Source organism: Thamnophis elegans, chromosome 3 (genome assembly GCF_009769535.1).
Source record: "Thamnophis elegans isolate rThaEle1 chromosome 3, rThaEle1.pri, whole genome shotgun sequence".
In the NCBI taxonomy this organism is placed as follows: Eukaryota; Metazoa; Chordata; class Lepidosauria; order Squamata; family Colubridae; genus Thamnophis; species Thamnophis elegans.
The window spans coordinates 64,201,549-64,225,753 of record NC_045543.1 but is presented as its reverse complement, the minus strand read 5'-3'; the positions used below and the strand labels follow the sequence as shown (position 1 = coordinate 64,225,753).

At 36.1% G+C, this 24,205-nt stretch overlaps 2 protein-coding genes across 3 annotated transcripts in view; both read right to left on the bottom strand.

The window, feature by feature from the left end:
- The window catches only part of CAAP1 (caspase activity and apoptosis inhibitor 1), a 34,102-nt gene extending 16,272 nt beyond the window's left edge, over window positions 1–17,830 (bottom strand). Inside the window, exons 1-4 of the mRNA XM_032214474.1 lie at window positions 17,595–17,830; window positions 14,062–14,262; window positions 10,667–10,751; window positions 3,770–3,848 (exon numbers count right to left, since the gene is read on the bottom strand). Coding sequence (XP_032070365.1) covers window positions 3,770–3,848; window positions 10,667–10,751; window positions 14,062–14,262; window positions 17,595–17,717 — 488 coding nt within the window. The 5' untranslated portion in view covers window positions 17,718–17,830. The remainder of the gene's footprint in view (window positions 1–3,769; window positions 3,849–10,666; window positions 10,752–14,061; window positions 14,263–17,594) is intronic.
- Window positions 17,831–21,546: 3,716 nt separating this feature from the next.
- Window positions 21,547–24,205, bottom strand: part of PLAA (phospholipase A2 activating protein) — a 29,719-nt gene continuing 27,060 nt past the window's right edge. For both annotated transcript variants that reach the window (XM_032213709.1, XM_032213710.1), the window contains one exon: window positions 21,547–22,253. In XM_032213709.1, the coding sequence (XP_032069600.1) occupies window positions 21,688–22,253 (566 nt within the window). In that variant the 3' untranslated portion in view covers window positions 21,547–21,687. The remainder of the gene's footprint in view (window positions 22,254–24,205) is intronic.

Sequence of the window (24,205 nt, the reverse complement as noted above, 5' to 3'; positions counted from 1 at the left end):
TTGGCATAAAGGGGCAGGGAGTAGCTCTGTGGTTAGGGTCTATTCGTAATTCACAGCTTTTCTCTTTTTTTTTGGCTGTGGACAGAGATTAGATCCAGCGTGAACGGAGCTTTTATCTCCAGCCAGTTCTTCTCAGCTGCCTTTTTTTGGCAGCCCTAGACAGGCGACCCCCCCCCCCAGGACAAAGCAAAGTTGTTTGAAGCTAAGATTAATACGGGCGGGTCCCACCCCTGTGAGATTTATGCTTTTATTACTATCGTAAATACCAGCACCATTTGTCTTAGAGGCTTCTTTGTTTAAACGGACTTTAAAATGGCGATTTCTCTCCGTTGGTGACTGATAGGGGATGTACGTAGCCGGTTTTACCTTCCTGCAGACCGCTCCTTAACAAAATATTTTTTTTTTTGGTTTTTTTGGAAACAGAGGGGAGCGAAAGCGCTGTTTATTTGTTTATTTATAATGGCACCCAGGTCAAAATCGAAGCGTCTCTCTACAAATGTGCCTAAAGAATCTGTGAATGAGCTTAAAGAATTTACACTGGTATCGCAGCCCTTGTCTCCTACGCCCTCTACTGGAGAATTCTTAACACAGGAATTTTTTTTTCAAATGTTTAATGATTTTAAACAAGAAATTAAGGAATTTGTATTGGAGCTATATGGTGATTTAAAGTCTAAAATTGACCAAATGAAGGCGAATACGTTTGCAGCCGTGTCTGCCCTGTCAGATTATACCGCTGAAATAGAGAATAAATTAGAAAGTTTGGAAGAGGCTAATTCTAATTTGACTACTAATATTCAAATATTACAACAAAAAATTAGAGACACTCAAGAACAGCTCGTTATGATAAATTTTAATAAGAAGGCATTCGCAATAAGAGTCAGAGGATTCCGCGAAAAGGAGCGAGAGAATCTGAAACAGACCTTTGTTGAAGCCCTCAGCCATGCGGTGGGAAGCCCGGGACTTAACTTTGATTGGCAGATTCGGAAAATTTATCGCCAGAATTCGTTGGTAGCGGAACAGCGACAGCTCCCGAGGGACATAATTATATATTTCTCCACAAAAGAATCCAGAAATGCGATCATGCAAAAATTTTACAATAATAGTTTGAGAGTTGATGGCCAGGACTTGATTGTCTTCAAAGAAATACCTTTCCAGATGTTAAAGGCAAGAAGGGACTATACCTTTTTAACTAAAGAGCTTAGAAATCATCAGATTCAATATAAATGGGAGGCAACAGCCGGCATTACGGTCACATTTGAGAATCAAAGACTTCGTCTCAATTCTGTTTCGGAGGCTCGAGATTTCTATTACAAGACTTTGAAGGCGGGACTTCCTGATTCACTTGGAAAAGAGGAGAGACAAGCCGAAGGAGAAGGCAAGCAACAGACCACATGGCTGCAAGATGGAGGGGGTAGTTCCCCCTCCTTCGGAGAAGCAGAAAAGCGGAGTTTGAGGATTTAGACATTCTAAAATATTCACTAAAGTTGTGGATTGAATGGGGGTTTGCGACCTCTCTCCGGAAGAAAAAGCGGAATTTATTGGTGGGGTGATATTGAATGTATATATGTAAAATGCATGCAGAATGATTTACGCTGTTTAAATCTTGTTAGAAGGGAAAGTTTGAAGAGATTATTTTAAAATAGAAGGTAAACTGATTCTTGCTGAAACTATTATTTGAATATGTGGAATGATCTATGCTATTTAATTTTTATTAGAAGGGAAAGCTTGGTGAAATTATTTTGAGCTAGATTTTAAACTAATGTTTGCATAAATTTGATAGTGGCAAATATTTGAGAAGCAAGGGATGAGGGTAAAATGCATGCGGAATGATTTACGTATATTGGTGGGGTGATACTGAATGTATATACTGAATGATTTACGTTGTTTAAATCCTATTAGAAGGGAAAGCTGGTCGGGATCATTTCAAGATAGAATGCAAACTGATTTTTGTGTAAAGTAATACTTGATCCACGCTGCTTAAATTTTACTAAGAAGGGAAAGTTTGGTCAGATTATTTTGAATTATTGTTTGAAATTAAGGTTAAGAAAGGGAAAGTTTGATTATTCTTCTGTAAAGTAATATTTGAATATGTGGAATGATCCACGCTGCTAAAATTTTAATAGAAGGGATTATGTTTGAGTTAGATTGTATATTGATGTCTATACAAATTTGGATAAATGTTTATCTGAATACAAGGTTAAGGAAGAGGAATGGGAGAGTTTACAGGAGGTCGGGGTAAATAACAAAGAAGCAAGAGACGAGAATAAAATATAGATAGAATGACTTATACTATTTAAGCATAGATAAAGATGGGGGGCTGAGCTTAACACAAAGAGTTTCTTTTTTTTTTCTTTTTCTTTTTTTTTTCTTTGTTCTTTTCTTTTTTTTCTTTTTTTTTGGGGGGGGGAGTTCCTTTAATATATTACTTTTATTTTTAATCCATACGAACATAAGATACTTTAGATAGAAGGCAGTGCCAGGTGTGGGCCCTGGGAAGTCGGGAGGAGTAGGGATGGGGATTTATGGGGGGTGGGTGGGTGTGTGTTAACATAGTCGCAATAAGAACAAGAATGCACTTATATACGGTTGTTCTTTTTTTTTCCTTTTTTTCTCTTTTCTTTCTTTATATTTTTTTTTCCTTGGTTTATTTTACTTTTTATCAGATTATAATAAACAACACTTGAATAAAGGAATACACCAAGGAGGGAGGTAGAGGGAAAGAGAAGGGAGGAGTAAGGAAGGAGTAAGGGGAATGCAAGGAGGGCGTGTTGGGAGTAAGGGGAGAAGGAAGGTTTGAGGGGAAAGGGAAGTAGGAGGGGAGCGTTAGAGGGAGGAAAGGAAAGTTGGAGGGGGTAGATGGGGTGTATGGAGGATGGAAGTGTCAGGTGGGGTTGTGAATGATGAGTTGTGTTTTCTTTTTTTTCTTTTTTTATTTTTTTTTATATATTTTTTTCTTTTATAGCAAATACCCTGTATATAAGTGATTGTAAAATGGAATGTGAAAATGAATAAAATAGATTTAAAAAAAAAAAAGTTGTTCTTAAAGAAAAAGCATACGGCATACATAAAGAGGTGATCAATGTATTTATAAAATTTGAATGCAGCTTGATTCCTAACAATTCTGGACAGGATTAAAATACCTATGAGGAATATCTGAATTCTAATATCTGAATTTAGTAGATAGACAATTTTACTTCTTGATTTAATAGTATTTGTTCAAAGTTCAATTAAAAAGCACTATTGGAAATAATATAAAAATAAAAAATATGCAAAATGTTATTAGTAGGCAGGGTCCCATTGTGCAAAACCAATATTTTAAAAGTACTATTTTAACTGAATCACAGCAAATACTGTCAAACTTTTACTATTTATCACATTTTAAAAAATAACAGAAAACAATTATAGAATTAACCATCATTGCAGTCCTTTATTTTTTTAGGGTATTTTCATCTGGGATTCACAATATTTTGTCATGCAATATTGTGTTTATTTGCACATCCCATAGAGCCCACTGAGGCTTTACATGGAATTTTGCAGGCTTTAATTTCTTGATTTTTGCAATATCCACAACAGTTGTTCATTTGTCATATTGCAGCAAGAGTTCATACATTTTCACCAACATTTCTACAGTTCCTCCAATGTTTTGACAAAGTTTTAGCCGGAATTTTGCTGACATTTTACAAGTATTTCTAACTGAAGTTTTAATACAAGACAAAATTAAAACAAACTATCTAAGAACAAATATAATTAATTTATGGCAATTACTTACTGACTGGCTGGTTCAACTATTGTCTTTTCTTCAGCATCATTGGTCTCCTCATCACTGTCAGAATCTGCCCCACTCTCACCTTAAAACAAAATGTCAATATGAGATGTTATGTTTTGGTAGCCTTTTTCTGTCTTAATTTTATTCACCAATAAATATTGTTATTACTGTCAAGAAAGAGGCAGTCTATTTGTTTCAGAAGGGGGCTTGAAATAAGCAAACTCTAATTGTAATCAGTAACGGAAATATCTGCATTTTATAGACAGTTGGCTATAAGAGGCACTGCAAGCTCCAAAGGTGTACTCTTTCCTAGAAGTGTAGCAGGCTGTTTTAAGATAAACATCAGCTGTCTAGTAGTTGCTCCATATTTATACCCAAGGAAAAAATACCCCACATTTATGTCAGGAGCCATGATGGTGCAGTGGTTAGAATGCAGTATTGCAGGCTAATTCTGCCAACTGCCAGCAATTCAATTCTCACCAGCTCAAGGTTGATTCAGCCTTCCAGCCTTTCAAGGTCATTAAAATGAGGACCTAGATTGTTGGGGGCAATATGCTGACTCTGTAAGCCACTTAGAAAGGGCTGTAAAGTACTGTAAAGCAGTATATAAGTCTAAGTGCTATCGCTATTTTTCATGCACAAGAACACTATCATCTTCAACATGGAACACTGCAGAATCATTGCTAATAAGCATAGGCAAAGTTTTATCTTTGTATAAATTATCATCTGAACCATGGGTGTCAAACTTGCTGCGTCATGTTGCTGTTACGTGATGTATTGCAATGTTTTTTCCCTTTGCGGAGCTGGGGTGGGCATGATCTCCATGTGATGCATCCGGCCCGTGGACCACCACTTTTGACACCCATGATCTGACCATTCAGAACCTAGAGGTGGTCCAGAATGTGGCATCATGAGACATTGGCATGCCCATGTTAATCCACCTCTTTGTGAGCCGCATTGGCTTCCAATAAGCTTCCAGGTTCAATTAAAAATGCTGCCATCTGTAAACCTCTTCATGGCACAAGGTTGAATTATCTGCAACATCTGTATCTTATTAATTCTGCCTGTTCCAACATATAATGGAATGCATAAATAATCTTGAGAAAAGGTGAGAAGAGATGCTGCCTGGGAAACTTATCAGCAAGAAAGACAGAAGCCCAGAATCGTTGAATAGTCAAAGAAAGAAACTTAGAAAGGGCCTGCCCTAACAATCTAGCAGTTAAAAGTGGCAGGCAGGAAGTCTGTAAGATTATGTTAATGTAGTGTTACAATAAAGTAGACTTAGCTCATCTAGTTGTGCTTCATGTATGGTTTACCTGGGAAGTCCAACCCAACAAATCCAACAGAGTTGGCAGACACCAAGTCCTTTCTAGCAAGCTGTGCTATCTGATGGACTCAGAAAGAATGCTTTCCTTGTCATGGTGCCTGCTTACCTCCCCACCTCACCCAATAATTTGATGGAATTATTTGGCAGCTTATCTCCCAAAATATGAAAGGCCTCCTGTTGGCCTTTCAGAAAGCATTGAAGAGCTGGCTATTTCCATAAAAATTGGGCTAGGACACTGAGTAAGACAAAATCTGAGACATTTTATGTTATATGGCATTGAGTGATTGTCCCTAATTGTTTTTTAAGATTCGACACTGCACTTGGTTCTAAATTTGCTGTAAACTGCCCTGGTATTTTGAACTGTGCAACCATATAATTCGAATAAACAAAAACAATACTCATTAAGATGAACATAAAAGATACCCGCAAAACAACTTCCAAATTTTAATTTGCAAAGTAAGAAAAATGTATTACATTTGTGAGCAACTCTGACTCTGAAAATATTAATCTTAAATCTCCCTATATTTAGAGAGATTCCAGCTACCTTTCCCTTCACTTGCTATAAATGTCTTATTCTAATTGTATTATAGCCAATTTCTGTATTTGTCTGCTGCACAGGCAAACACACTTTTTTGCTTAGTGTTCATTGGGGATCCACAATTTCAAAAAGACTCCACTGCTTTAGGAATATATAAATGCATCGCACAACAAAAGCAGAGTATAATTAAGGCATGTGCTTCTTTAAATGCCCGTATTTATACATTTGGGACTACTTAGCTATTCAATATCCAAACAATGTCTCAGTAATCAAATCTACCTTTAGTGGGAGGAGCTGACCTTGATGCCAAGTAAGGGCACTGGCAAATCTCTATTCATACTGCAATTACAAAATAGAATTTATGCTTTCTTCATAAGGACAGTTAAAATGGATGTTTGATGTTTATATTCTAGTCCTATCTTGCTTTCCCTACAGTTAACTGACCTTCTCTATCAACACCTGCCATCACTTCACTTCTATTCAGACTTTAGCTTTATTTCATCCAAATCATATAATATCTTCCTCAAATCCCAGCACTGGTTTCTCATTCTCTCCTGCAATATAATTTCCTTGTCTTTATCTGTAGGTCTGGCAGAAGATTGGGCTGGTTTATATACTTGGGGAATGAACTGAAAGGCTATTTTCATAGACAGACAATGTTGATGAACAGTTGGAAGATATTAAAAAATGGGAGTTGCTCTTCTTTCTGTAAGACACAGGAATAAGGAAGAAGATATTTTGTGTGAAAATTCAGTGCTTTTTGCATACTTTGCTTGAAAAAAAGTCCTAGGTTTCAATCCCTGATATGATCAGCTACCAAAACTTGAATTTGAAATTAGTCCTCGACTTGCTACAGTTCGTTTAGTGACTGTTCAATGTTACAACAACACTGAAAAAAGTGGTTTATGACCGTTGCAGCAAACACATGGTCACATTATCAAAATTCAGACGCTTGGCAACTGGTTCATATTTATGACAGTTGCAGTGTCCCAGGGTTATGTGATCACCTTTTGCGACCTTCTGACAACTTAAGTCAATGGGGAAGCCAGATTCACTTAACAACCGTGCTACTAACTTAACAACTGTAGTGATTCACTTAACAACCTTTGGGGGAAATTACCTTAACAAATGTCTCACTTAGCAATGTTCTCGCCCTTTAGATGCATGAACTTCAACTCTCAATGACTAAGCTGTCCAGATGATTCTGGAGATTAAACTCTATAAATATGGAGGGCATTCATAGTGGAAAAAACACCACTAAGATAGATACATAGAGGCTTTAGGACAAGGCAATGCTCTAGGGTCCCATCTTTAAAATTTTCTGTAATTAAAAAACAAATGACTTATTTGATAGTGCAATCATTCTACTTTTGTACAATACAGTACAAATTGTTCTACTACCATTTCCTCAAATCAAGAAACCATGGCGGTTTCCCAAACATACATAAAAGATAAAATAAATAAAAAATAACTAATTATTAATAAAATGCACAATTAAAATACTAATCATAAAATGAATAAACTAGGAACAAAATCATTACTAAAATAACATAATTAATTAATTTAAATAATTTGAAGGTAAGCTAAAAATGGCAATAGTGAACTATTTACCAATCATTCTTCATAAGAGTTCCATTTTATTTAGTTTCCGGATTGTTACAAATATGAAGCAAACCTCAGGAAGACTATTACAGTAACAGTGACAAAAAAACAGTGTCTCCTGGCTTCCATTTCTCTAATTTCACTTATATCCCCTGCCATGTGACATTTGTTCTTTCCACCCAAAGTGCTAAGATCCTACACAGAATAACTAAGCCTTTTGGCAGGCAGATAGGATTTGCTAGGTTTTTTCATATAGCCAAGCAAGAACAATGAAGAAGCAGAGACAGGATTTATCATCAAGCAGCAAAATAACTCAGCAGAAAATAACAGGATTAGTATACAAACCACAGTACAGGTCCAAATAATCAGTCTTAGAAAATAAGGCAAAGGTTATGGCAATTTGGTCAAGTAAAGAAGTTATTTCAAACACTAAGTTACTTCCAATTCAAATCTCTTTCCTAAATCAGATGGTACATATTGGCTTATGTCACAGACCCATTTCAGCTGGGAACAACAGTGGGGTCTAGGACAGTGATGGCGAACCTATGACACGCGTGTCAGTGCTGACACGCGTAGCCATTTCGGGTGACACGCACATGCTCCCCAAACTTGTTTCAGCGGCAGCTCTCAGCCTGGGCGGCAGCGTCACGCAGGCTGTGGAAGGAGGAGGAGGAGGAGGAGGGAACCAACCAAAGAGAGGCTTTTACCGGGTCTGCGCCCCACAGCCAGGACCGTCCTGGCGCCTCAAGCCGCGTTTCTTCCTGCAAAGCCCTTCGGGCAACCCGAGAGTTCCGCTTGACGCCAGAAGGGCTTTGCAGGAAGAAACGCGGCTTGAGGCGCCAGGACGGTCCTGGCTGTGGGGCGCAGACTCGGTAAAAGCTCTCTTTGGTTCCCTCCTCCTCCCCCTCCTTCCACAGCCTGTGTGACGCTGCCGCCCAGGCTGAGAGCTGCCGCTGCCGCTGCTGCACAACTGAGGGAGGGAGAGGGAAAGCAGAGGTAGCCTCAAATTCCACCGTTGGGACAGGGGAAAGGGCTTGTCCCTCAAGAGTGGGGGGGGATAGAGGTGGGAAGAAGGGGCCCGGCCTGTCCCCAGCGCCCCCCACAGACGGATTACGGATCGAACGCTTCTCTCTCTGCAGCCTTTTTCTGCAAGTCCCAGCTACTCAGCGGGGCGTCATCATTTCCGGGGGGTTGCAGTTTTCCAGCTCAGATATCAGGATCCGCCGGGATTAAGTGGGAGAAAACGCCGCTGGCCGAGCGGAACAAACACATCCAAAGGTTAATCTTATTTTACGAAAACACAACTTCCAAAAGTCGATCGTGGCCTCCGTCAAGAAGCTCTTCCCCCACCCCCCACCCATTCTGGGGTCTTGGTGTCCCTCGGCTAAGATCCACCCCGGAAAGCAGAACGGGGGCAGCCCTCCTGTAATTCTGGCTGGGTTAAAGAGCAGGGATGGAGGAGCCATATCACACCTTCATTCAAAGGGTGGGGAGGGGGAGGCCCGATAAAGTCCCCCCTTGGGGTGTCTGAAGTCCCAGCTGAAGCAGCCGAAGGAAAAAGGATAAGCATCCGTCGCTGCCCAATGGCGCTTGGAGTAACCCCGCTGGGCAGAGCCAGTCGAGGCTCATCCTGCAAATGAGGGTTTCCTTTGGGGAGGGCCAGGTGGTTTCAAGCACCCCAAACAGCCAATCTCTCTCTCTCCGTCCCCCTTCCTTTGCTCCTGGGGCTGCAGAACTTTCCATGGGCTCAACAGTAATTGAGTAAAATTCTAAGCCACTGCAGTAGCTGCTTTTTGGTTTTATTTTTTTTAATATTTATCAGTCTCTCTTTTAGTTGAAGAGTTGAAGTCCACAAGGCTTAAAGCTGTCAGGTTTGAAGACCCCTGGGGTTTTTTTCCTAAAGGGTTAGGGGTGCAAGGGTCTTGTAACTTGACAGCTTTAAGACTTGCACGCTTCAATGCCAGAGTTTCTGAGCCAACATTTTGGTTGCTAAGCAGGACCGTTGGTAAGTGATACTGATAATAATATCAAGGGCAACATACGAAATCGACTGATGAACAAAGAAGTTACTAAGCAGCTATGTTAAATAATTTGTTTTTGGTTTATTAAATACAATTATATTGCAATTATATATTTTTGTAGTTTAAACTATAAATTGCGCAAAATTATGTTTTTGTCGAAGTGACACACAACGCGAGTTATGCTCGATTTTTTGCCGATTTTTGACACACCACGCCAAAAAGGTTGCCCATCACTGGTCTAGGACAACTCAGTGTGGCCAACTCAGTATGGCCAAGTCCCCATGGCCAACTTGCTTCACGACAATTCACCACAGTCAGCTTGCCACAGGTCTACTTGCTATGAGACAGGAGTTACACTAATATTGAAGAAATGGTGGAGTAGAATCATTAAAAAATGGATGCAAAAGGAGGGACAAAATGAAGTGTTTTTAATTATTTTAAATACTTAAAATTGAATTGTTGAATTGTCCTGCAGTAAGTTGACCAAGGTGAGTTGGCCACAGCAAGTCATCCCGCCACGAATTGGCCATGATGGGTTGTAACTCGAGAAGTAACTCAGTGTTTGAAATAACTTATTTATTAAACAGACCCTTAAATAGAGAGTTATTCCAAAGAAAACTTCTCTGCTCCTTCACTTGCCTATGCCTTTCAGCCTCACTCTTGCCATGGCTCACATGGACTTGGAAAGTGCTTGGAGAAGCCCTAAGTGAGATCAAAAGCTAAAGATAACCCAGCAGGAGGAGCCACTTCTTTCTCACTTTTCCTGTTGCGTTCTACTTTGCGGTACCATCCAAGTCTCCAAGTCTCTTCTGGTTTCTCCTAAATTGTTTTATTGTTCTTCTGCAGGAAAGGAAGATATGTGATCCTACCTATGACTTGACAGAAACTAAATATGTTTCTTTTTTTCAGATGATGCAAATGTATCTAAATACTCATAGAGTCAAAATGATCAAACTTTGTAATTCTAAGCAAAACATATTTATTTTACATATTTGAAGCAAAGGCTACTGATTCCTTTTGGTATGAATTACTCCATAGTTTGAAGCTCAATAATTAATCTAATGGCACCACATAAAATAGAGGACTTCCAATTCTTGTCATCTCTAATTCAGATATTTAAATTCTAATTTTAATAGCTATAGTTGATGTCTAGAAAGACACATAGGTTTTAATCATATATGTATATTCCCAGACTATATATATGATGTGCAAAGAAATCCTGCTGAACTTAGTAACAGTTACATCTTAGTAAACATACATTTATATAATATTTAGTTTTTTATTACAAAAATATTTCTAATTTTCTTAATTGAAACAAAGCTGTGTCCTCATCTAATCTTCAATAGTTGTTACTCCAAATTTTAGAATAACCAATCGAAATGTTAGTTCAATATATATATATATATATTTACCTTCAAGAATTTTCAGTAACTTCTTTTCAGACATAAGGTCCAATTGTTCAAGACAAAGCCTTTTAATTTCTTCTATAGAACAGTTCTAAGGAAATTGAATAAAAAAGAAATGTTTCTATACAATAATTAAAATAAGATACTTTAGATAAGCCAAATTTAAGCATGCTTGAAACAAATTTAAAATCTTGTAATTAATTATTAACTAAAGTTGACTTTAAATAGTATTATTAAAATGAATGTCATAAAACAATGTAAAAATAATAGAAATCCAGATATGCATAATTTGGAACTTGAATATTATGCTTTGAATAGAAGGAATACAATTAAAATGATAACATACAAACCTAATACATTATTAAATCATGATAAATATTCATTAAACTATTGACCAAAAAGTTAAACATATATGTAACTAATTATATATTCTTTTTATCAATCTAAAATACACATATTGGATTAAATTAGAAAAATATAATGCTCAATATACCAGAACTCCACTTGTTCTGCTGTTTTTAGATGATTTTAAAGAGTTTTCTAAAGTGTCTATTTTTAAATATATATATATATAGTCAACAATTTAAATTATTGGCATAATAAGTAATTATCATTATGGATTAAACACATGATTTACATAAACAATTCAATAGAATCATAGGGCTGAAAGGGCCCTTGGAAGTCTTCTAGTCCAACCCCTGCCTTAGGCAGGAGTCCTTATTTCATCTCAGACAAATGGTTGTCCATTTTTTTCTTGAAAACCACCAACAATGGAGTAGCCACAACTCCAGAATGCAAGTTGTTCCATTGACTAATTGTTTTCACATAAAACAGAATGATCCAGACCGCAATAGAGAGAACTACAGAGAAAACAAAGTTATGTGGAAAAATTGGCAGTTTATGTATCAGTAATATATAAAACAGAGAGAATGTGTTGGGATCCACATTTGATGCAAAAGATACATGTTGGGATGTATCTTATACATCAACTGTTCATTAAAGAGAAGAAATGTTTTGGGTAACTGCAAGTGAATAATAAAAATGAATTATGAATTATGTTCAGTTAAACTGTTTTGTGGTCAAGTTACTATTTTTTCAGCCCTAATAATTTGCCCTTGCCTGAAATAGATTTGGAACTTGCAATCATCACCATAGCCATTTTATGCATGGACAGCCATTCTGGATATTCCAATAGGTTTCCTGGCCCCAAAGCATCTCCAATATTAGAAGTGTAGTTTTTTTAAATTGTAAGAACAGTTAAGGGGTCAAGAAATCCCACAAATGTCCAGCAGTTTCACTCATTGAAACCATGCCAACAATCTCAATTTTTTCCTAGTAGACCCCAAGTTTGACATAAACCTATCTCCATTGTTTTGGGGTATGCTGAAAAGTTTTACAATTGCTGGTTGTCCCTTTTTAAAAAAAAATTAAAAAAAATATTTTTGATTTTTTAAAAACAATTTTACAAAAGTAATTATTATGAAGAAAAACAAAGATAGATTTAGGATATCACAACTGAATATCAGTGCTTTTCTCACCTACTGAAAGCTTCATCAATATTTTTAAGAAGCACTGAATAGTAACACCTTAATGTTGTTTCCGTTTTATTTTTAAATCCTGCTTGCTTCTGATTTCTAGTTAGTTATTTCCAGGCAAAGATGTCAAAAATCCTTTGGGAGTAGTATGTTCTTTAATTATAAATGACTTATTTATAAACTGCCAGGTTGCCACATTCTTATCTGGTGTTATGTCCAATTAAAGAAAAATTTCAATATCCCTTTGGAAAAGCTGTAATTATATATTACATTATTCCATATGCCACAGTAATTAACGTTATTTACATTTCCAGTCTGATTTATCCCAAGCACTATACATCAGCATTTATACCACAGAATTTATTAATATACATACATATAAAATATATAAATACTAGCTGCCTTTACAGCATCTTAATAACTGAACTATTTAATCCATATAAACTACTACTGAACTGTCTTACAATTATATAAGATGCACACCAATAACAGTGCAGAGTTTAATTGGCAGGTTAATCAATTACAGCTTTCCTGATGAATCAGTGAGAACTTATTTAACCAGTAAAAAAAGCCCACTATAATTGGCAAGGTTGTAAGACTGAGATGTTTTGTGCTGAAGATTTTCAAATGTTGGTGTGATATTGCAATAAGGAATAGAAAACAAACAGAAAACAGTAATTTCCTTTCAAAAATATATGGTAGGTAAAACCTTTTCTTTTAACCTTTTCTAAAATATGCACAGTTGGGGAACAATTTGGAAGAAAATAAACTGAAGCCACACCCGACTTCAACTGATAAAAGGAATGACACCCATAGGCAGAGAATGTAAAATTTTACTTTTTGAATGTGAAAAATGCAATAAATTAACGGTAGTCTGTCCAGGTGATGATGGAGAGATGGTTTAACATTAAAACTGATTTAAAGCAAACTGGCAAATCCTACATTATATACTCTTAAATTCTGGCTTACTAAACTATGTTATTTTACCCAATTTATCATATTTCAAAAAGGTCCCTACACTGAAGTGTGAACAAAATGGATGCACATCTAAACAGTAACCAAATAAGTGTCAAATAAATATGCTTTTATTGCAATGCACATAGTTCTCATACTGAACATTTTGCTATTCATATTTATTATGAAATGGATATCTATGGATTTATTTCCAGAATATCCTACAAACACAATTATTATATTATATAGGTAACATTTTTGCTCTGATTATGTCATGGTTATGACTCATTAAAAGAATCACACCCAGAATTTGATGAGGGAATTTATTTCACCCGCCCATCACCAAAGGATGAAAACCAATATATCCTAATATAGACCGCGGATTATCTGCCCGACCCCAGATTTGCAATCTAGTCATAGTAAACTGATAACATACCATTTCATATTTTTCTTTATATATTTTTCAAAAATAAGAGATGGTACCAATGCCATAAGCAGAGTTTATCATTGTGATAAAAAGATAAATAGTTTTAAATTATTACCTTTAAAATCAAACTCTATTTAAATTTTTATTAACTTGTCATATCTCATTCGTGTTTGTATGTGCATACACACATACGCACACACATACATACACACATATACTCAGCCTTCTCTTAAATGTAATAACATAGATATTCACATGAAGCACTTTTTTTGAACAATTCTAAAAGCTGCATCTTTTTCTAGGCTCATGAGACTAATTTCAGAAGTTATTCTTGGCATGGGTGTGTACAACCAATATACTTCATGGATAAAAACATGTTTGCTTTTTAATCATTTTTTAAAAAGTATTTCATGTGTGTTCCAATGTATTGTGATGCACCGTTTTTTTAAAGAATTTGCACAGCTCTAACTGATATACTTCAATACCTTTAAAACATCAGGCAACATCTTCTGCAATTTCTTCTCCCCTATGATATAAAAGCATTGCTGAAGCATTTCCTTCTTGTCCGTAATATAGAAACTGACAGGCTTTAATTGGATAGTCAGATCTAATCCACCTTCTTCTATGTCACTGGGCTCTTCTACCACATCTTTCTTTTCTGGAACCTGAGCAATACACTTGGTTTCCTAAAATATGACAGACAAAAATAACCAATACATACTTGATTGACTGTGTGGTATTCTCAGCAAATAAACTATGACAAAGAACTGACACTTGAGTCTCATGGAGTTCAGTATAGATTACTCACAAGTGAATCCATATAGAATTGCAGTTTGAATCAATGAAGCTTCTAAAATTGCTTCCTACTGTTATATAGTCTAAACATCATAACACTCTCTAAGTTATGACACATTCAGTGACAATATTTTAATATGGTTCATTAAGCTGCTCAATTTTGCATGTCAATATTATTTGAAAGATCATAAGCCCAGCAAAGGAGTTTACAAATGAATGTTGGAAAGGAAGACTAATAGAATAAGGTTATCATTATATACAACTAATTGGCAGAATAAAAAAGTAATAATAGAAACCAATATATGTTTTATATATAATTTTATTATATTGTTGCATATAGTCCAAAGGACAACTTATATGTTTTAAGAAATAAATGAAGGATAAAGTATTGGGTCATTTAAGGGAGACACAATATTTTTGAACATCTAAGGGCATGGAGAGAGAATAACAAAAATTCAGAGCTATGTCTTCAAAAAAAAGTCATGAAAGTCTTGAAAGAGGAAGAAAAATTGAACCAGATATTGGAAAAAAGAGGAACTGGAGAAAATTAAGAACTATCACATTATTTGTTTACTGATGATTTTGATTATCACAAATGATTTTCTGCACAGAAATGCTCCATACAGAAAGATAAGGCACTGAATGTAAGATTAGAGAAGATTATAAAATTTGAAGATGACCAGGATAAAGATCCAAAGATAAATTACTAGAGGTCAGAAAAAAGTCACAATAACCATATTAGCACCATCATTTAGCAGAAGACTGAACATGCAGGACAAAGCAAGCAAGCCACTAAGGAAAAGTCAAGGATATATTTTAACAAGTATTGAAATATAGTGAGTTGACCTCAAAACAATAATAGCTCACACAAACAAAAACAGCAAAGGGTAGCATAAAATATAGGAGAGAACACTGTAAGTTCTCAGATACAGCATTTTCAATATAGCAGTACTGACATCCATAAGATATAATGAAGTCATTTGGAGCAATGTGTGTGTTTTATAACTTATTTTGGAATACTATGATGCTTAAAATATGTTTTTTACTGATTCTTAGAATATAATTGTTGGATGTAATAATATCATTCTAAAATGCAATCTAGATTTTGTAGTTAAGTTTATTAAAAAGTCATATAGCTATTAACATACTGCATAATTCATTCCTTTTTTAATGATGTACAGGTAGACCTCGACTTACAACAGTTCATTTAGTGACCATTCAAACTTACGGCACCGGAAAAACTTATTTATGACCATTTTACAACCGTTGCAGCATCCCCATGGTCACATGATCAAAATTCTGATGCTTGGCAACTGACTCATATTTATGACAGTTGCAGTGTCCCTAGGTCATGTGATGCGACCTGACAAGTAAAGTCATTGAAGAAGGCAGATTCACTTAACAACCATGTTACTAACTTAACAATTGCAATGATTCATTTAACAACAGTGGCAACAAAAGTCATAAAGTGGGGCAAAACTCACTTAAGAAATGTTTCACTTAGCAGCATAAATTTTGGGCTCAATTGTGGTCATAACTCGAGGACTATCTGTAATAACAGTATTCATGCTATTATTCAGATATCATATTATGCTCAATGGCATTCTTTCCAAGTAGAAAGACCAAAATCATAATTCACAGTTATAGAAAAGGCCAACAGATTGTAAGACTATGTATGAATACACATGGAACAGGGTTTTGCTTCCCATTAGATGTGTATTATTTATTTGTTTGATTATTTTTATTTATTTATTTATTTATTTTCTGCCCATCTCATTTAGAAGTTATGCTGGGCCGCTTATGACATTAAAACCATAAAAGATAAATATTTCTAAAATGGTAAAAATTGAATTCTAATGGAATTGTAATCCAAGATAAAGTTATAATTAAAAGATGAAGAGGGATGGAGCAGGGCACCCAGGGTGGGGAGGTGGATTGTCTCTTCACTTATCAACCGCCTCCAATGTGGCACTCTCCTGTTGGGTGGGCACAGTCAAAAGATTAGTTTACAAGTGTGACCATCACTCAGAATAAAAAATGTAAATTGGAGTAGTACAGTAGGATATTCTGCAGAGGCAGCTCTCTACTTGCCTTGCAGAATTGTTTCTACCTAATATTAACTTCTGCCTCTGTATCCTAATCTCAAATTATACTGCTGAAAATACAGACCCCTGCCAGTTACATCAGACAGCCACAACCTCACATTTGCAGGAAGACCGTGTTTTTACAATTGTTAAATGTTTACCTTTTGAGCATTCCTTGCTCAGGCCAAACCACCAGATGCCATCATTCAGTGTTCAAAAGTTTTATTTGACACATAACGCAAAAACATTGGCAAAGGTTGTAGACATTTTATAGTGAGGTACAAAACAAGTAGTTTGCACATATCTACTTCTAAAATTTTCAAGTTTTATTTTCCTAATAATCATCTAGATGAGATGAGTGGCATAGGAGATGGAGGGAGGGAGAGAAAAAATAGCCAAATGTTCTAATTGGCATACTTTATCTCTGTTATGAGCCTTAACATTTGTCTTTACATTCCTTTCTACTCTATGCACCTAACACTCTCGCTTCTGTGTAACAAGAAAGCACTAATTTCCCTTCTAAGATGGTCCAGTTCAGCTTCTTAATATTTTAAGTAATTTCTAAAAATACTTTGCCCTGTTAAGTTCCGGAGAATAAAGTAGCTTGCATGTTAATGGCAACGAAGGTTTTCCCTAAGCATATTTGCTCACTTAACTAGAATTTACCTTCCTCAACCAATCTTATGGGTTCATCCAACATATGGACAGTTTAGAAACGTTAACAGCATTTAATCACATTTCTTACTCAGAAAAGGTGCTACTACTTGCCAGATTTCCAGAGAAAGGGCAGCACCTTTTCTGAATAAGAAATGCTATTAAAAGATATACATATACATTGATGAGGTGAGCTAACTTCATTACCACCCCACTTTTGATTTGATTGAATTAAGGTACTCATTTTCCTTCAGTGGCTTCTCTGCTCTCTCTCTCTCTCTCTCTCTTTTTTTTTGCGACCCATTATTTTATGTGATACGAGTTTTAAGAGTTAAAAAGAAGACAGCCATTATCCCGCCAAAACAGGCGCGCGAAGGGAACAGGCTGAAGCTGCACTTTCTTGTCAAGTGACTCTGTAACTTTACTCTGCGCCTGCGCAATTCAGCCGCTCTTCCCTCGCAAGGCTGACTGGCTGTTAAAGATACCTCCAGAAGGCCGCGGGTTGCCTCAGTGCTCCGCCGTTTTCTTTCGCTACCACCTCCTTCCTCTGGGCCGCTTAAACGGGAACGATGTCGCTTCTTCTCTTTAGAGAATTTACGGCCCGTCATGGCGTCCGCCACCCCGAGACGGTGGCAGTTCCTTTAAAGCGTCTTGAAATATAAAATAACCACATCAAACAGCCGTCTCGCGACTGGCGGGATCAGCGTTACACTCAGCTGGACCACTGTCGCAGCTTGATTACGTCATTTTGCGACTTTCGTCCTAGAGATAGAAAATCCTATAGAGAAAGAGAAAGAAGCATCTTTTATTTGGAAGCAATTGGCAGAGGTTTTTTTTGTTATTGTTATTGGTCCTTCATGTACGGTACGTTACAGGTAGTCCTCGACGTACAAGAGTTACAACGTGATCGAAGTTACAACGGCACTGAAAAAAGTGACATGAATCATTTTTCACATACATGGTCATTTCAGCATCTCAATGGCCATAGGATCAAAATTCAGACACTTGGCAACTGACTCATGTTTATGACGGTTGCAGTGTCTTGGGTTTATGTAATCCCCTTTTGCAACTTTCTGACAAGCAAGGTCAATGGGGAAGCCAGATTTACTTAACAATCGTGTTACTAACTCAACATCAGTGATTCACTTCAGTGGCAAGAAAAGTCCTAAAATGGAGCAAAACTCACTTAATAAATATCTCACTTAGCAGCAGAAATTTTGGGCTCAATTGCAGTTATAAATTGAGGACTACCTGTATTATCAGTCCAGAACTAATCTTAAAACTATTCCAGCTTCAACAAACATTGCTCAGGTTGCTGCCATTTAGCCCACATCCAGTACTCTAATTCAGCCTAAATTCCCAGGCTCATTGGTTATCATACAAGTAAAAAGAATAAATGCCAGCATTTGATAATAAGCAGAGATATTTTTGGAGGATCTGAAATAAGCAGTTGTACCATTTACATGAAAAGGACAGCCTAGATAGAGTGCCTAAAGAAAAATGCAGGTTAATAACTTTGGTAATATGATAGCCTTCAAACATTAATACACTCTGCTCTTCACGGAACCATCCAAATATATAAAAGGCTGACATTTTTAAGAATTCATGCATTTATTGCAAATGGATATCTTCTTGTGTTTATGTCCAGTTGAGGGCAATCAACAAAAACCCTGTGTCAAAGTTGATTTGACTGATTTAGTGAAAACAAATATTCTTCCTTGGGGCAATTTCATGGTGACAGAGCATGAATTATTTCACGCATTCAAATATATTCTGTGAGTTGATGGTAGTTTTATGTGGAAGCAGTATAAAAATAATGGCAAAAACAAGAGATTTTGTAGGTCAGACTGAGGTTTGGGGGCCCAGTGAAACCAAAAATAGATCCTTGGTTATTATATACACTCCCTTGGACAAATCTGATTTATGTACCTTCACAATCATGGATGATTAATTTTTCCCAATGTCTCATCTAACAACTGATCTTTTAAAGTCCGTTATTAATCATGAACATATATTATGAAATCTGACATTTGTGTGTTCCCCTGTAAAATATAAAATTTTATGAATGTCTTCATTTTGATTTATATATTTGCACAATGTTGGTATTATGAAAAGTAGGATTCTACAATTTGTATGATTTGGTCGATCACAATTGTGATCTATGAATTTCAGTGGTTCCAGTCTAACAGTATTTGAATCTATGACCACCATGCTCAGAATCAGATCTGTTATTTGTACCTGTTGCATAATTGAAAACACAAATGTAAAGGTATTTCCTTTCAGTATAAATACTGTTTTCTGCTCATTTCTTGTAGGGGAATGCAGCATTCAAATATTTTGATAGGGTTGGAGGAATGCATCTGCCAGGTTTACAAATAGTTACTTTGGCCCTTCAAGGAGAGCAAATCTATTCTGCTTTTAAAGCCAAAACATCTGCCTGCAAATGTTCTCTCTTGATCCTAGCAGCTTTCTAAAACTATTTGCAGAGAATATTGAAACATTTTGAATGTGGAACTGATAGCAAGGCAATAGGGCAATTTCATAGCAATCCAAAGCAAACATTTGTACTTTAACTATAGAAACAGAAAGATAGCTATACCAACAGTCTCTTAAAAAGAAGAGAGGTGATTGTAATGTGTTCATCTTTTATGTCTATGATTTTTAGAATCAGAGGTCCCATCTTCATCATCATCATCTGGTAACTGTATAAAGCAATAGAGAAGAGCTACAACCATCTAAAGCAGTAAGATATGCGTATGCTGGACCAGTCACATTTTTGCTATTTCCATAACTTTGAATGGTCTCAGCTGTGTTAGGCAAACAAAACCAATTATTGATTAATATCTGATGCTAAGATATTATTTGTTACTCAAACTTAACCAATGGCATTCTGATTGTTTTGCATATACGCACCAAATCTAAGACAGAAAAGTTTGAGAACACTCCTTTCATACCACACTGAGTCTAAGGAAACTCTCCATAATTTACGGAAGTGTATAGATTCCCAGTGAAGATAAGCACAGATGTTGTTTACCTAGTTTGGGTAATGAAACATCTATAAGAAAACAACCAAGTTCAGAGAGCACCAAGGACCCCTCTGACGCCCACTCACATAATTTTTAAACTAGGATCTTGTTCATTGTGATCAGAATTAGTCAATTTGGTTGTTTCAAATATATCACATTCATAAGGTAGAATGATTTGGGGGTTGAGTACAGGGAGGCAAAAACAACATAGGAATTACTGTATTCCTACACTAAGTCATAATGGCTGGGGCTACTTTTTATGCTAGAGTAGATAATAGTTTGATGCATTTTCTCTGTAGTTTGCAATCTGTTTATGTCTTAGCAGGATATATGAAAGTTTGAATATCTTATTAACCCTGTTAAATATGATATTCAGACTTTGATTTTGAAACTTGATAGGTCTCACACAAAATTTACTTGTAATTTCCATTTCAATAAGAAACCACCTATAAACGAAACTTCCCAAAATAAATTGAGAACATTCAGAATGGAAATAATTATTTGCATATTTAGCATTGCAGCTGCATTTCTAAATCCACAAGAAATGATAAGCATGGGAGCTGCATGTTTATGATAAGGAACTAAGAAATAATGCTGACATTTAGGTATAAGGGCTTAGACTTTAGAATGAGCATTTCATCAATATGAATGAGACAGCTCATACTTTGTAGCATTATTCTTGCAAATCTGGCTGGCTGAAGATAACACTGCACTCAACACTGGGAAGGTTATCACTAAATTCAGAGAAAGATAGAACTATATGTATTCTGAAGAAACATTCTATAGAAAAACAACCAAAATGAAAAAGAGCACAGTACACCTGGAAATACAAAATACTTATTTCCTTGTATGCTGGATTTTTCTGGAACAGTGGTTAAAAATACATCTTCTGTATGTGGGAAGTCAACTTTCTGGTATATCCCCAGTTTCATAAAGAATCAAAACCACTATTAGTAGTGTTATACAATGTAAAAGCTCACAGAATAAGCAAGGAACTAATATCAACACATTGCTGGAATTTCTTCCAAAATAGAAAACTTAAATGTAGTTAACTTTTCCTTCCAGCTCTTTCAGTCGATAGTGAGAAAATTTCTGCTTGCTCAAGAGAACTTTTCAGTCCCCTCTTCTTTGCAGCCCTGTGGATCTAATCCCAGATACAAATTGATTCTAGATGGTTTTACCAAAATGGAGGCACTCGATGAAACAAGAATCCATTTTGCAAGTGATTTCTGCCTGATGAAAAGCAACAGTAAATGTGCCATATGTCAATGAGTCAAGATTTCTTTATTCTCCAAAGCACCAGAAGGTAGGACAAAAAGCAATGTATGAAAGTTAATCAAGGGGAGAAGCTACTAAAATTATCTTTAAAATAAGCACACACTTAACAGCTTTGAAGAAAAACACTTTTAAAATCAGTGCAAAAAAAAATTTATTCAGATCATTTCACTTCCAGAGAGTTTGCCCACAATATTCTTTTTTTTTTTTGTAAAATACGAAAATGGGTATCTTTGATATAGTCCTAGACTCCCAAGTGTTTTTTTAAGGGAGGGGTTTACATCAAATTAAGAACAAATCTACAGCATTCATTTACTTTAGCTGGTTCTGATACAGAGGAATACTTTTTAATTTGAGAATCGACTCCTAGGGACTTGGCTAATTGTACAGCATTTGAATCATCACTGATCAATGTCCCAAGAGCCACAAGCAATCTAAAAACAGCTTCAAGGTCTTGCACTACCTCTATGACTGTGCTGATCACTGATAAACACTGAGCTTTGCCTTCAATGTTGTTACTCTTATGTAGACAAATGGCATAGTTTAAAGCCAACGTAGCCAGTGCAATGTGAATGTTCTTATTGCTGCTCAGCTTCAGTTCTATTGCTTGTGACATTATGGAGTCCCCCTGTGCCATCATGAGCTTTTGGCCAACTGGGTGAATAAAACAATTGCATAAAATTCGCAGAGCCAGCATCTGGTTGGCTTGCTTTCCTCCAGTGTTCAGGAATTTGATGAGATGACTGCAGAACTGAAGGCCATCCTTTTCGCCACAGAAGCTTTCGTTCACGCTGGGATGCCTGATTGCTAATCGAAGAATATCTAGTGCTGGAAAGACAAAATCTAAAAACAGAAATACAGAAGCAGTTAATGGTTTTTCTATTACATTGTACATTCTGTCAGTAAATTGGTAGCTCTCACTATTCCAATAGCTGAGCAGAATTAAGTCACCCAAGGTTAGAAATGAAATGGTTTTCTCAGGAATACATTTCATATTTCCACTGGCAAAAATCAAAAAACTAAACCTTATGGATATTAAAATGAACTTATACACAGGGACTCCGTTTAGAATGTTTAGGCTGATGACCATGTTTAGGCTCAGAAGCTAAGCAGCACCAAACCTAACTGGAAATCTATTCAGCAATCTGGATATAAAAGGGAAGCAATGGTTTGAAATACATGTGGTATGCCCATAGAATCTCCGTTAAGTAGTATCCATACATACTCTGAATCTAAGTCTTATTGGTTAGGAGAGTTATTAAAAAAACACTATGCTGTAAATTAGGCTGGGAAATTAAGAAATATTCCATAATAAAGCTCTGGCAAACCACTTCTGTACTGTTACCAAATAAATTAGGCATGTCTTCATGAAGTCAACAGGAATCAAGCTCAACTTGTAGGAGACTTGAATTTAATAAGTAAGATAGTTGGCTAACCAGAAATTAATCTATAGATCCTTGTACTAATATCAAAGTCACAACATTTTCAACAATGGACTGAATATAGCATATTATGAAAATCTAGGTTAACCTATCTGTAAGATGATATAGCAGTATACTAAGTTCCCTGAGGATGGGTTCCAGCACGAGCCCAAAAGCTTGGAAGAATAAACCTTTGGCTCTGGTGACCAACTCAGATTTGATCCTGCAACATTATCCTGGGACACGTATATTTACTTTCATTCACTTGAAAATTAGACAATTCTGAAAAATGACTTAAATGTGAGCTAAAAAGCCCAGAATGGATATTTCATCATAACCCTCGGAACTTTACTGTTCCTTTCCATTCTTAAAACATATTTCTTCTCAAATAAATATCAGCAATGGAAAATCTGAGAATGTCAACCCACCACCAACTAATTCGCTAATATGCTCATTCTTGCCTACAGAAAATGGGTTATGCCTCCAGCTTTCTAAATTGTCCAACAACTGATTGCAACAACAAGCAACTGTTTATAACAACAGTAACATTTTGGAAGATGGGCAGCTGCATGAATTTCCTAAACAAAACTATTCAGGAGAAGGAAGCTCTTAGAAGATAGAGAGAACTACAAAACTGGATACACGATTAGGCAAGAAATGGAAAGCAAACTAGCAATTCATTAAAATCATTCTTGTAAGTGAAACCTATATCCTAGTAGCCTTAAGAATGTATTCATATAATTTTCTTGACAAAAATAAATATGCCACTGCTGTTTTTTGCTTTTTTTTTTCTTTTTAATTACCCTAACCTTAGAAATCATAAAGAAAAGGCCCCAAACATGTTTTTTTCTAGAGGAAAACAATTACTCGCATTATCTAAACATAAACATGCGTTCACTGTGTGCATTTTCAATTAGTCAGACTACATATCCAAGCTGAACTTCCAGCTTTTAGTTAGTTCTAGTACACGGATTCCGTATTTTTCTTCATTGATAGCTATACCATGAATTTTGTCAAGCAATTCTACAAAATGGAAAGACTTATGCAAAGACCTGCATATTCACACAGTGGCAACTATGTGAATATGAATAATGAATAATAAAAGTACCCGTTTAGCAGAATAGTCCAAGCAAAACACTGTGCTACAACTACCACCATTCTTAATTTCTAAGAAAGTTTATGGCACCCACTGTTATTTGAGAACTATAATCAAATATTAAAAAATATGCATTATAAAAGTTTATATTGCTTCATGAGAATTCCTAAGGCAATTCACATTTCTATGTAGCTGGTATTCATCCTCATCTGAAAGTAAGATTTAAACTCTATCAGAAACATTCTGCTGTAGTTGCTCTAGGATGGGATTGAATAGCC